We start from the raw sequence: 15036 nt of genomic DNA, 5'->3' as shown, positions 1-15036 counted from the left end.
AAACTGAAATTATAGCGTTAAAAATGGCGCTAGATAATGCCGATCGCGAATTCCCGACACTTATAGTGTGCGATTCGTATTACTGCGTCAAAACATACAATAACGATTTACAGAAATGGATTCAAAACGGTTACAAAGATGACACAGGTGCAACAATAAAGTAAAAAGCGCTTTGGGAACAAGTAGTTCTTTTACAGAAAGAACTACAAAAGACTCACGTGATACATACACTGAGTCATCAGCATGATGGCGTTCACGTTGCAGGGAATTCATTGGCTGAGACAGCCACAGCGGCAGCAACTAAATCGGCTTCCGTAGCTAGAAAAAAGCGTTCAGTAAAATACATTGACGGTGAAACAGTGCTGGCGGTAAAAACGTCATCAAAAGGCGACTGCTCAGCACTACCGAGCAACTATCCACTCAATTATACATACATAATCGATGCAAACTCCGTTCCTTTTGCTCGAATCCCTGGAGTGGGGGATAGAGTAATTCCAAACATGAACAGGAGAGGTTTGTTAATAGCAGACGCACATATGGGTGAGGGTCTTAGACACCTTAAGCTTAAAGATTCTCTGGAAGAATTACAATCAGTGTACTGGTGGCCAGGCATGAGCCTGCATCATCACACCTTTGTAAAAAACTGCCCAGACTGCAACAGAGATCGCAGTGGCGACCGAGACGGTATACTACCATGGCGTTTCGCTCCAGACTGGATAAACAATAAAAAATAAAACCCAGTATGAATAATGCGTCAAATTAACATGTAAAGGCTATTTTTCACTTTTAATGTAGACCACAGCTCTCGGCTGACGTCTGAACTGTTATACAAAGATTTGCGAGTCTATAATGGCATATACGCTAGGAGCATGCTACGTCCTGACCGATATCTTTCCTTTAGCTCTCGAGCTTTTGGGGGGTGCCTGGCCAGAATGAGCATTGCATTGCGGGACTCTTCTCACTTCCTTCCTGAGGGAAACGGGATGGTGTAAAGAAAAAACCAAGGCATAAAGTAATCTATAACAGCAAAGGTATTAGGTTCGGGAGCTGGGTGGGTCAAACATCTAATAAGTGTCCAACGTAGTCTAAACAATCTGCCAAGAAATTCTCTGAAAGGACTCAGTCCGTACGAACTATTGTTTGGGACTAGAATATTAATCCAGGACTTAGATAGTCAAACTTCAGTGGTTAAAGAAAAATGCTTTGATATCAAAGATCGCTTGGCTATTTTACAGGACTTAAATGAAACAAGAAAGTACCTGAGCAACATAAAGTTGAAACAACAGCCAACAACCACTGAAGAGAAACCACCTGTCCCAGCAAGGCCTGTCTGGATTCCAAAAATCGGGGATCTGGTCAGAGAGAAGATCGCGGTAAAGAAGGAATTTGGGCCTTCTTACAGAAAAGCAGTTCCTGTCTTGTCTGTCAACGGGACAAGATCAGTAGTACTACCGCCCCTTGCTGGTAAAAAGGAGAACCGAGTTGTATCCATCGACCTGGTTAAACCACAATCATGTGGCCGATAACAAGTAGTAGGCCAAGTGGACTCCCAAGAAGTAGCAGAACACCAAAGTTTGCTACATCCACAGAGGTTCAAACTGAAAGACTGATCACATTTGAAAAATCTACAGTGAAACAACAAGGACTATGCAATAAAGCAATAGAACTTGAACCTCTTAAAACCCAAATCAAAGCTTTTCATCAAGAAACACCGACCTACGATGATGTAACTACAGACTATTCTAATGAAACAAAACAAATTCCAAAAGCAAAAAGTAATCCAGAAGCAATTGGAACAATTGACAGAACGGCATCCGGCTACTTCATCAACTTCGATGATTTTTCTGAAGATCCAAGTGAACCAGAAGTACAGCCATCAACAAAAACTTTTAAAGACAAAGCAAAGGAACTTTTTCATCAACTCAAAGAAACCTATCTGATTTCTCCATGGATTGAAATTTGGGTGGCACTAGGTGCATTTGTCCTCATACTTTGGCTCATCATGGTATTATGCTTGGGACATTTCATTGAGGGAAAATATGCTAAAATGGACACAGCAAGCCAGAAAATCAACTTGGTCCTTAAACCACACACATCTTCACACGTCGAGAAAAGAGAACTTTCTTCAGTGAACTTCACAGCCAATCCTATACCAGGCGGTGTAGCATGGGACAATACTGATTATGAAATCTATGGCCCGGTTGAAATCCTGAAGTATCCACATCAATTTAAGATCTCGTTAAGTGACTTTGTAAAACCAAGCACATTTGCTGATGATTGGGACTTTGAAAGTATTAATGATATGATGTCTGACCTAGTAATGTCTGCTAAATTTACAGAACATGATTATTTGCAGGGTTCGTCTAATTATGATCAGATGTTCTGCTACAACCACTATGGTAACCATTATCTACATAAATCTGCACAACCTAGAAATATTTTAAATTATAACCAATGGGAACATTGTGCTACTCCACCAAAAGGTAGTTCGAAAACATTTTATGATAAATATTCATATTTTTCAGGGTTTAACACAAGTAATGCAGAAACATTCTATTTCAAATTGTCAAATAGGACAGGTATGAAAACCATGCTTACAAACACAAAATTGATATATTCAGACTCATTTTTTGAAAAAATGAATACATTTGGTTTTGATTTCTGGAACAATAACATTGAAACGAAAACGATCTGGGGCACAAAAGATTGGCAAGTACAAGGTATAGAATCATTGTTTAGAGCCTGCATGATCCCAGAACAAATTATATTTTTGAATGACACAATTCAACAGACTACCTGTCTTGGCCTAGCCAAAATCAAAGACTTAAATAAACCGTCTATTCCAAAGCCAACAACGGACAGTAATAGCACTACGGATGTTGAGATACACGTAAACCATATTTTATACCAAAACAGAACACATCCTGATTGGAAACAATGGTTGATCTGGCCCACAGACACGAATAACTGTCTAGACAGATTCCTGAACAAAATACAGGGGTTCAAATTGACCAGGCCAGACCCTAGATACTCCCAAAGACAACATCCAGGGATTGTAACTACTTACAGTGTGGGCAACTCTGCCTTCAATGGCTCCAAACATCCACACTGGCAGAAATTAAGCAACACCTAACTTTACTTAATGAAGGTGCTGACTTGCGTGATTTCATTATGGGACCACGCAAACAGCGTCAAAAACGTTTCATAGCGGCCTCTATATATGCAGCTTACAATGAAGCTTGGAAAGAAACTCAAATTGAGACAGCAGAAAAAATACGGGAAATTGACCGTATTAATTTGGAAAAATCACTTTCTGTTGTGGACAATGGGTTAATGACTCTGTCCTCCAGAATATATTCACTGGACAGTATTGTGTCTTCAGCAATCGATATAATATCGCAAGACTTACTGATGTTACAACACGGTCAGTCCCAATTGCGTTCTATTGTACGACTAGGCTGGACATTACAAAATCTGCGTTCAGGCTATGTGCCTTGGCGTTTCATCAACACAACGTCATTATTTAATATCTTTAACCTTACTGATAAACAAATCAGTTTGGCACAGAAGGGTGCTGACTATACAATTCTGAGCATTGAAAAACTTGAGAGATTACCATTGACAATGTCAGAACGACCTGTCATTGAATGGATAATACATGGGATAATAAATATTCCGATAACAACTTTCCAGTTTCAATACTGCCAAAAATATATACAGGCAGGCCAGTATGAAAGGTTAGGTAAAGGATACATTAAGTCAACATGGAACTTGCCCTATACACACGCATGTATCAGTAATAAAGGCCAAAGTGTGTTTCTTAGTGGCAATAATAGTGCGAGGTCACTAAGCGGTACACTTCTGTGTCAGGGTATTAGTTTGCATGGAGCCTGTGAAGGGACTTCGAATAACCTTTCATGTCACCAGCTAGGCACACCTGCAACACAAATAGAACCATTCTTTAGGAGACTCTCGAACGGGAGTTACATTCCGATTGTAGATCGCAGATGTTGCAGTTTGCTGCCCGGAAAACCTTATCTCATAACCGTGACTACGATGGTCATGTGCTGTGAACGAGTATTGTTCCCAAACGATGCTCCAGACAGGGAGGCAAGGTTATGGCCCAGTTTGAAAATTTCTTCTATTTGAATTGATACTTTAAGCAGAATGAAGACTGTGCTCCTACAGACGCCAACCCAGTTAACGTCATCAAAAGAAACGTATGATCTCCAAGTTGCAAGGACAACTGCAGAGATTCATTCACTGTTATCGACCAATTCCCCCATACATTTCGCAGAAATACTGAGCAAAATCTTAAATATTTCTGATACAAGTGGTATCTCAAGTGTATTTAAGATAGTGTTTTCGGGAGCTTTAACCCCATTCAAAGCCATCCTGGGTATTTTTCCTGATTTTGTCCATTCCATCTTTGGCGGACTTCCTCTCCTTTTGGGACTGGTGGCAGGCATCCTATTTTTGATCCTGTTACTTCGCTATGGCAAACCATGTCACAGACAAGACACCAGCGACAATGGAAGAAACGATCCTAGCCATACGCTACAGGGACCGCATAACTAAAGTCCTTGGACTAGCCCGGCTTAGAGACCTGAACATGACTTGGTTTCTTTCATTTAGACCGATGTGGCAACGTTGTGTTATGCCTGTATTAAGGTGCTTGCTATGCGGCAAAGAATGCGTGTTGGATACCTGTCTGACACTACAATCGGATGTGCCAATGGACGCAGAGACTTTGTTGGGTCCGGTAACGGCTCATGCATTGTGCTGTCCCCAGCGGCTACCAATCCTGATGACGGCATTCGTGGAGACTTCACCACTACGATTGAAGAGTAGTGAAGTACGAGATGAAAGCAGCATCGATCAGGTAGGAACCTTCTGTCAGCTATGCTGATCGAAACATCAATGAAGGCAATCATGCTCATGAATGCATGTTAACAACTTTTTCCGAGTTAGTGGAACTTTCGCAAGAAGCAGTTGACAGTTTTTTCAAAAGTCTCAATGATATGATGTTTTCACCAGAGCAGGATGAATGACTTTGAGCAAGCTAGCACACGGTGTTCCCTACACCCTGAATTTGGCCTTCAACTTTGAAAATAAAGCAATAAGGAATTTTCTCACCAGTTTTACGGAGAGCGGGACATTTTTTTTTTCCTTTTCCACAAAATATTTACAATTTTTGGGACACTTATCTTCTGCTTAAAGTAAAACTATTCTTAGAGAACAAAATTTCTATTTTTAGCTACTCTAGAGACATTAGCTACCCTCTAGCATGTTCACAAGTATTTTATGATTTTGTGATGAAATGGTCTCGAATTTTTTTCTTCTGTATTAAGAGCCATTTCATGTGTAATTTCCGCATTTTGTTCATGCTGATTTCAAAATATGCGTATTAGATTTTGCATTATTATACTGCTTGAGTGCATATAGTAACTATACTCATCTTTTCGTGTATTTCGCATTTCCAATTTTCAAAATGCATATGATTGTATTTTGGGGTGGTTCGGTATACACATGCACTTTTTTTACTATGTTTACAATGCCTAGATTTGTAAATATGGACATAGATTACGTGGAGTGGGTGTGATGTATTTACTATGGGTACTGTATCGATCCCCCTATTTCTGACCCTTGTCTGGGTAATAATTAACTAGCAGCCATTCAACGGCACGAAAACCTGTTATCTGACTAGCCATACAACGGCACAGAAGCCCGTTATCTGATTAGGTCATAGCGCATGCCATCTCATTAGGCAAGCACTATTTCTCCAGCCCCCTAATAGGCATACGGAGTTCTCAAAACAAATCAAACCTACAGCGACCTGGGAAATCCCCGCAGCCATTGTTTTGATTTAGCCGAGAACTTCAGTAAAGAATGTGCGAACGACCAGTTCTTATGACATCTTTATTGATGTATTTATGTCCATCCTTACGTCAATCTCGGCACCTTTCAGGTATAAATAATACCGACATTGCCTTAAGCAAACACACGGTGGTGGTGACAAGATTGGAGCAGCGAGACTTGCCGAGGAGCCCAGCTGACAGCAAAGCCCACAGACGCTGCCCCTCCCTTTTGACGCGCTGAGAGAGAGACGCTGCCTTTTCTCCTGCCGAGAAATCCAGCCTCCGGCGTTTCCAGCCGCCCTTGCAGGCAGCTGGGATATCGAGCCCTGAGATAGAGATACCAGCCCTCCAGCCTTCTAAATCCCAGGTACAGAACTGAATAACCCCTTGCAGAGAATTCTTGAAGCAGATCCTTGGCAAAGCAAACTTAACTTAAACTGCTACTTATCTACTCCCTCCCACGTATTAGGCTTAGGTCAGGTACACTGGGGTAGGCGTAGTTAGAAGCACCAGTTGAGAGCGATTAGTCAATGTATATATGTATGTATCTATTTTATCCATTTTAAAGTATCATATGGCTAAGAAACCATATCAATGCTTTTACAGTATTATTTTATAATTCTGCTTTTACTGTATGCACTGTACTTAACCTTAAGTATTGCAATAATAGCGATTCATTTCTCTTGTATGAGAAAAGAGACTGATCAATAAATAACACCTTTTTATTGAACACGCCCGTCTCTTCCTTTTCTCTACAATCTGGTGAAACTAAGAATGCACGTACTGACTGAGTAAAATAAGTTGTCTTTTGTTTTCACACGACTCTAGAGATATACTCTTGATTAGGGGAGAGCAAAGTTGTCATGTTCTATGGTTGTCAGAAACTAAATCCCTTCTTGTCTATCCAGGGAGGTTAAACTCCTCCTTGTCTATTCGAGAACGTTTCTAGTGAACTCTGAGCTAGCTGGCAAACACATAACTTTAAGTCTAATATCGTCAGTAGAAGACCTAGTTAACCTCAGCCCTACGTCTATACTATTGAAGATATTATTCCAATGCGCAGAGCCTATTGGGATAATAGGAACTACACTACAGTATCGCCTCCTCCCACAGCCACTTAGGATGTTAGCCCAAAGGCAGGCTTAAATGGTGAAGCTGCCTTTGATGGGCCACTTGTGACAACATCCGTGGGCAGGATGCCTTTTGTTCCTGCAGACAATTAGGAGATAGAGCTAAAGAAGTAAACCCTGTGCCCAAACCGGTTATCCCATGGTTGTGGAGCCCATTGGTAGCCACAACTCTGCTCCTGGTGACAAAGGAAGGGTTGTGCCATGTTGGAAAGGTCAAGAATGGGGCACTCCATTATAGCCAGGTATCACACATCACAGGAGAGGTGGGGACCCATTAGCCCACTAGCTAGTGACTGTGTTGCCCCCCTCATGGCACTTTCCTAGGATAAGTAGGGCACCCCTGCATCTATGTTCATTTTGGAAAAAGAAGAAAGGACCGGACCGAAGAAGGACTGCCCTGCTGCCTTCAGTTTGCTAAAAGAAAGGCTGCACCTTTGAGAGGACTACACCTGCTACACCTTTGGGCTAGTGAGACTGGGACTGTGCCTGTGGCTTTCGACCAGGGAAAAGTGGTTTTCCCACCTTCGCCAGCACAGAGACTATGAGTCTGCTGATCTCCTGGAACCAGCTTCAATGACACAAGAGCTGAAGGTGCCCACGTCGACAAAGTGGTAGCCACTGAATTTGATGTGTCGCAGCCAGCCCCCAGTTACACATAGAGACAGATTTGAGCTAGCCAATAGTTGCACATATGACTGCCGACTGGGGAGTGCTATTTGTGACCAGATTTGTCACACCCAAAGGACACCTGTCTCCACCAAGTATATTTGCTGTGACCGTTGTGTCATGAGATTGTGAGCCCATTCTCCCCTGGATTTCGAGTGGCGGAAATAGGACGTTGTGGGACCCCAAGTGCTGTGGTTAAGGTTGCCTGAATCCACCTGTGGACAAATTGATCAACCACACTTCACCCCCCATCGACCACACAGCAAGCACCAAGATCATCCTTTGAGCATCTTTTGCCTGCATCCCTCACTACTCCTTTGATGTGAATGACGGCTGTCCTGTAAAGTTTGAAACATGCTTCAAAAATGCTCTGAAGGCCAGATAACTATCAAAAGTAACCATACTAGACTCCTAGACCTGTGCCTGGTTGGATTTGGTCATCCAACCTGGGTCGCAGTTGCCAAGCTAACTCTTTCAAACTTTTCCAAAGTTTGCAAAGTTTTTATTGACCAATGCTGGTTTGCAGTTGCATTTATTTCTTCTAAAATCTGTATCTCTGGAACCCTCTGTTCGAAATTGGTGATTAGGGACGCTGACAATTCATAAAAATATGTTCTATCTTTATATATTGTGGTTGTGTGACTTTCTTATTCTGTTGTTTCCTCTGTAAAATGCTTCACACTAAGTTCCTTTGCCAAGCAATACTGCTTGCAGTCACAGCTAACCAGGGCTGAGCTAAGGTTAAGTAAACAACACTGACTGAACTCAAGATGGTCTCTGTGAGAGTATTCCATAATAAGACCCCACAGCCATATCATGTTGTACACCTCTCACATTAGTGGTTACAGGATTCAAAAGTCAGGGTCCAAAAAAGGTGCAACATGGGGAGTGCCGCAGTGAAGTTATTTTAGTTACCTTCTCTGAGTGATTCTGGAAGGACAAAATACTGTGCCCTTACTGTGAGGTTTACCAACTTTCTTTGGAAACAAATACTAGTTGAAAGACAAGAGGCATTTATATTTATAAAAATGTCCATATGTGTAATAATTCGTTGTTGTAATGAAATAATAATCACTTGTCGTGGAGAGTAAAGTGTAATGTTGTCATTTGCTTTTCTTATTTTTAAACAAAAGCGTATCACAAACGAACATTTTTGTTACGTGGTAGTAAAGGCCTTGCTGACATAGGGGGTAACTGGGGAAATTTCAATATTACTTAATGTGTGTTGTTTGGCAAAAAATGTGCATTCAATCCACTGGGCAGAAAACTATTCTAAAGACTAATTATATAGATAAAGTTCTGGTGACAGGTCAAGTGACATAGCTGTATTCTTATACTCAAGTACTTATGTGCATGTAGTCAATGCTAAGATATAGTTGAAGATATATTTTATCTCGGAGAGTGAACAAAATGCAATGCACTACATTTATAAACTTTCCATTGGTACTCTAGAAAACTCGATCTTTTATTGCCCCAGAGCTTTGATGTTTTAATCCGATGTGTATCACAAAATAGGTCCAGATCTTAGATTGTCAATTGTGCAATCTGCCTTTTTAGTTGTATTCTCACTGATTTCAAAGGGAATGGGGGTTTTGTTGGAGAGAAAAGGGTGGATATTGTAGGATATCAAGATTACTAAGAAACTGATTTTCAGAAAACAGCAGAGCTCAGTGATTCCTGATGCTGATAATAAGATTTCAGAACTTAACCTACCTTCTCAGTACAAACAAGTTATATTTGCCAGTAATGGTCAAACAGATTGTTGTGGTATATTTATGCTAGGGCTTGAGAAACTTTTCTTGAGTTGTTAATGTAGATATGTCAATTGGCTACCATGCAGTTGTATGTTCTATGAGTATTTGCTTTTGCCTTACCATTTGTTTGAATACTTCTTGTGCAATATTGTTGGCTATGTACAGATCGTATTCCTTTGAATGATGTACATTTTCATTCTTATTATTGTTTTGCTGCACTATTATCTTGTAATTATCTAATAATGCTGAGCACTTCTGTAAGCATTATTTGTGAAATTAACTGAATTGTGTTTGCATTCTAGCTGGGTTTGAGATATGATGATGAAAACAAAGAGTTCCAGGTAGGAGACAAGGGATCTACCTGGACAAGACATGTTCTAAGAATTCTGAATAGCATTGCTGGTTTTCTAACTAGTTGTCAGATGTTTGAATTCACTAAGCACTGGCTGTTCATAAATGAAAGGAAAGAGTATTATTTTGGAATACATAGAAGCGTCGTGCCCTTGTAGCATAAGGATGTATTTTTCTGTCCCTCACCTTATAACATCCACCATTTCTGGAAAAAGGTCTTATGGGGATGTATTTATATCTTATAGGCTTTTTTGTACCAATGTTAGGGAATCTTATCCTGTTGTGCTCTTCAGCTTTATTGAATTCATTGATTTCTATTGTGAGCAGGGCATGTTTCTTTTGTGTGCAGAACAACATTTAGTGGTCAAATCAATATTTGCCAACCAGCAGAGTTAACCAATTCATAGTTCTTGCTTACGCACAAAAACGCCAAGGGTGTTGCCATTGTTACCAGTCAATAAACTTGCCAGAATTAAATGTTGGGTTTTGTCCAGAGGTAAGATTTTGAATTTTTTTTATTTGCTGTAACCTACAGTTTTAGAGAAATATTAGGTAGCACAGCAAATTGTGAGTTTTGGGTAGGCGAGGTGAGTATCATAACAATGGTGGAAACATAATCACTCCAGGTTAGGTCTATAATATGTTCAGTGATTTAGGTAACTTTATATAGAAGGGACATCTGACCCCTAAATTCAGATGCTTCTGGATCTTGAACTGAACCTCTGCCAGAAGGACTGCCTTGCTGCTTAAAGGACTCATCTTTGGACTGCAGAGTTGGAAGGCCTGCTTTTCTCTTGTGTTGGCCTGCTGCCTGATGCTCTCTAACTCTGCTGAAGGAAATCTGGACTCTCCAAGGACCTTTTGGCTTGCCTTCTGTTGCTTGAGGCTCAAAGTCAAAGTCTCTACCCCTGCTACTGTGCCTGACTCACTAGAAGTGGCCCAGATACTTGCATCATGGATTTCAACACATCTCTTGCCTGTGTGTACCATAACTGGTGCATTGACCCGTTTGCGAGAGTCAAATCTGCACATTGGATCAGAACCAGCACTCTGCTTCCAGAAATTGATGCATCAAACAATGAATCACAGCCATTGCAGCTTGGTGAGATCGATGCTCCTCCTCGACTGCATGGCAGATTCCGGCACATCGATTGATGCCTCTCGACTCCAGCACCCGTCTCCAGAACTGAAGCATCGCCTTCACTGTGTGGAGAAGACCAATGCATATCGCTGTTTGCGACCAGGAAAGGTACTTAGTTCGCTGCATGTGTTCTGTGGTCGGCCTGCACTTCCATGAGGTCAGACCGAACTCTAAATTTGCCCCAGTCCAGCACAACCTAAAGTAACCTTGTTATCGCTTCTCGCTTCTAGGCGCTTTGCATTTATTCTTTTAAAATTCAATATCTCCACTTCTATACAATAATTTTTTGTTGCTTTGGTCGTGTTTTGTTTAGAATAATTCATTTTTATAAACCTGTGTGGAGTCGTTTTGTGGTGTATTCATTGTGTTACTGTATGGGTGTGTTGCACACATACTTTACACATTACCTCTTTAGATACGCCTGACTACTCTGTGCCAAGCTACAAGAGGGTGAACACAGGTTATCTTTGGGTGTGTATCTAGCTTACCCTGACTAGGATTGTGGATTCTGCTTGGACAGGGAGCATACCTTTGCCAATCAGAAACCAAATGTATAACACAAGGGGATATTTTCCACTTAAACATTCCGCGATAGGTGATACAAATGTTCTTATTTAGGAGAGAAACTGAGAGGGAAAATAAGGAGTTTAATGGGAGAGTAAAGGGGATAAGGATGTGAAAATTAAGAATACTGTGTTGTACAGAAAGAGGAGGTCTTCATGGAGAGTGAGTAGGTTATACCTGTGGCTAAGTTACTGAAGGGCACTCTTCATAAGCAAAGCTTCTGCTGGGTTTTAGTGTGCTGGTGGAAAGAGTACAGTAGTAAGGTTGCTGCTACCACTACCTTGTATGATCCACAATGAAATGGATGGGTAGATTTGTTTAATCAGGTTTTTGAGAAGTTTGTAAAACTTGTGCAAACAACTGGATTTCCGTGGTTGGAGAGTTTGAGCAACAGAATTTAAATGTGACAAATTTATTCATGCATATTGATAGGGATGAGGCTCATGATGTTAGAACCGAACTCTCCAGGGCATGGTATACAGGTGTGTAGCCCTACCCTGAGGACCCGACTGAATGTGAGACTGGATTCCTGACTTTTTGTTGGTCCAAGCTACCACATTAATCCAGCATATGCATCAAGGCCAAGATCTGTCTAAGGTAATGTCAAGGATCAGAACCTGTTCTGTGACCTAAAGGGGTCAAACAAGCTTGCTTTCTTTGATTTCTACCAACCTTGTCCTGTGCTGCTGATAGCAAGAGGAGGAGGCATTTTGACAGATTATTAGCCCTAAGCAGACTGTTTTGTGTTCTAGGAGGAGGTGTTACCTACTGGTCAATGCTCACTGTTCATATATTTCATGTATATGTTGGGTGGGTATGTACATAATATATGTGTGGCTTATACCAGATAGTAAGACTGTGAGCCTTGTATGTTTGCTGGGACCTGTGAGATCCATTTTGGATGGACCCTGGTTTAATATGATGGAGAATAGAAACAGCTTCCCCAGAAAGTGGCAGTGTATTGCTTGCATTTATTTGTGAAGAGGATGGACGCCCAGACAATGAAATGAGAGGGGATGGAGGCAGAGCTGCCACTAGATATTCTATGGACACCTGTTAGCAAGGGTTTGCTGATTAGATTTTCCTGAGCACTGCCATTTATAATATATGGTAGGGGAGAGGGGAGAGTCAGCAGATTCTTTTGTCCAATGTTGGGACATTTATAGCCTGGGGCTGCACAATTTTCGGTTCCTGATTACTACTTCAGGATGACTGTTGATAGCCAGGAATAGAGTGTTCATACTTCATTGTGCCTTTTGTTTTGGATACTCCTGCTTAGAGATAGCATCATCACTACCTCATGTGAGAGACATCACCTTCCGCCAAACCTGGGTCTCTACTAGAGCTAGAAATTGACAATGGAAAGAGAAAAACCCTAACCGGTTTATGAACTTTAGAAAAATGGATCTACTTCCCTTGTCTGGAATGAGTATAAAAATGAGAATCACACCACCTCACTTTATTCTAGTCCCAAACTGCTTCATTGGCCAAGGAAGAGATTGCTCCACAGAGTACTTCAAGGGGGTCTCTGAGACCAGGGCTAATGTTTGAGTAACGGCCATTCTTCAGATGTACTAAAGTGGATCACTGTCATCACTAGAGCCGGGAACCTAGCCACCAGGCCAGGAGGCTAAAACTGCAGGACACAGCACTGGACTACCAGATAAGCCACACTGTGACCAGCATAACACCTTAGAAGAGTAAGGCTGCCATTTGTGATCCTGCACCAATGCAGAGGACACCCTGGCACAAAGATCAAACATGTCAACTGGATCTGCAACAGTTGTGTCGAGTGTGAATGGGTAACATGAGCCTCAAAGAAAGAAACTGATACTGCCTGTGTTCTGAAGCTTGAAGTCCTGCCTCCCTTAAAGGCATAGCAATACCATTGTGAAGTCTTTTCAGCTCAAAAACACAAGAATTGACCTACGGGTTGGGACCGTATAGTGAATTTGCGCTTGCCCTATTACTGCTTTTAAACTTTCATCTCCTGAGATATTGCAGATCTGGTGAATGCCACGATAGATGGTGGGGCATACACTGCTTACCAGAAGTTTGGAAAATTGAACCCTGTATTTACCCCATTAAAGTGTGCAGCATTTCAATTTTATTGTATTTCTCTTTCTTAAAGACAAGCATAGGCCTGGACAAAGCATTATCGTGGCTGTTGCATTGTTGAGTGCCTCCCCGAGAAGCCTTTGACTGCTGGCCCTCGCTATCATGAAAGTCAAGTGCAAAGGCGTGTACTTTGCCCAGTTTTCAGAACAATAGTAGGATGCCAGAGGCAAATAATCCCACCCACCACTGTTGTGGCACCGTAGTCCAGTCTGGCATGTGGTCCCCAAATGGGATATGACATATGAGAAATATGATAAAGAATCCTTGATTTAAGGTACTTGATTGAGTAAAAGTGAAGGTCAGAGGGTTGTTCCAGAGAGGAAATTCCCGGTTTAGAATCCTTTGCGTATCACGAACAGGGATGTGCCTCAGTAGAGGCAAGAGAGATAATGTAGAGTATATATGTTTGCACCAAAGGCCAAGGCAGTCCTGGGATTCATAAAGAACAAAGAAAAGTGATCTGGAACAGTAAGGAAATAAACTGCGAGGTTCTAAGTAGGATGCCCATTTGGCTACCAGAAAAGGAGAGAGAGAAAAATCTACACAAAGCTAATGCCTTTGAATAGTAATATTTTTGAATGTATTCACTATGTTTTATTATCATTTTATTTTAAGGGTAAGGGTGTGCTGTTTGAATTTGTGTCCTTTTCGTGTTTGCCATTCTTCTCTATTGAGTCTTGTGTCAGTCTTTCGATGGTCCAGTGTGGATCAGAATTGGAAAATATTGAGGTAGCAAAAACAGATTTATAGTTGGCATTTGGTCACCCAGCTGACTACATAGAACATAACAACCTTTTGTTTCCAGATTTGAGGAAACACACTTACTGCACGGTTTAAAGCCTGAGGAGCCAGACCCCTAAAAGTGGCATTATATCATGAACATTACAAATGTATGGCTTGAGAATCCTTTAATTTGCTTCTATCTTTCTGCGTCTTTAATCTTCCAAGCAAAGCATAGCAGTGAGTACACATATGTGGCGAATACACAAATGTAAATTGTAAAAGTAACATAATTTGCAATTTTAAATACGCTGAAATAAAAGCAGTCCAATATACCTTTCCAGGGCTGTCGTATTTACAAACAGATGACTCCGTCGAGCAGTTTCCGAAGTTTTCTTGGCACGGATCAACAGGTAGGCAAACAACGCCATCTCCCTTGTACCCCTGCCGGCAGGAACACTTGTGTCGATTGGGTCCAAGGTAAGTGCACTCCCCTGCTTTAGGATCACACACAGTATTTTGGCAAGGATTGATAGCTGTGGGGAAAACCAGAAAACACCTTCAACTGGAGTCATGTAAAAACATTGTTAGCATAACCCTTCAAAGCAGGATGAGTCGATTTGAAAAGGATTCATGTACACAAGGCATTTTCAGGAATATGAGACTGCCACTGTTGCAAGTCTCTGGCACTGCTGGGAGAAGAAGGTGTGCATCTTTATGAGTTGGTGGGAAGT

At 41.4% G+C, this 15036-nt stretch overlaps 1 protein-coding gene across 1 annotated transcript in view; it reads right to left on the bottom strand.

Annotated features, from left to right (window-relative positions):
* Window positions 1–15036, bottom strand: part of STAB2 (stabilin 2) — a 944658-nt gene that overhangs the window by 763791 nt on the left and 165831 nt on the right. The window contains exon 8 of the mRNA XM_078674824.1: window positions 14639–14838. Coding sequence (XP_078530950.1) covers window positions 14639–14838 — 200 coding nt within the window. The remainder of the gene's footprint in view (window positions 1–14638; window positions 14839–15036) is intronic.

The sequence above is a fragment of the Lissotriton helveticus genome, chromosome 1_1 (genome assembly GCF_964261635.1).
Source record: "Lissotriton helveticus chromosome 1_1, aLisHel1.1, whole genome shotgun sequence".
In the NCBI taxonomy this organism is placed as follows: Eukaryota; Metazoa; Chordata; class Amphibia; order Caudata; family Salamandridae; genus Lissotriton; species Lissotriton helveticus.
Note: the sequence above shows the minus strand (reverse complement) of the source record. Positions and strands in the feature narration are given on the sequence as shown.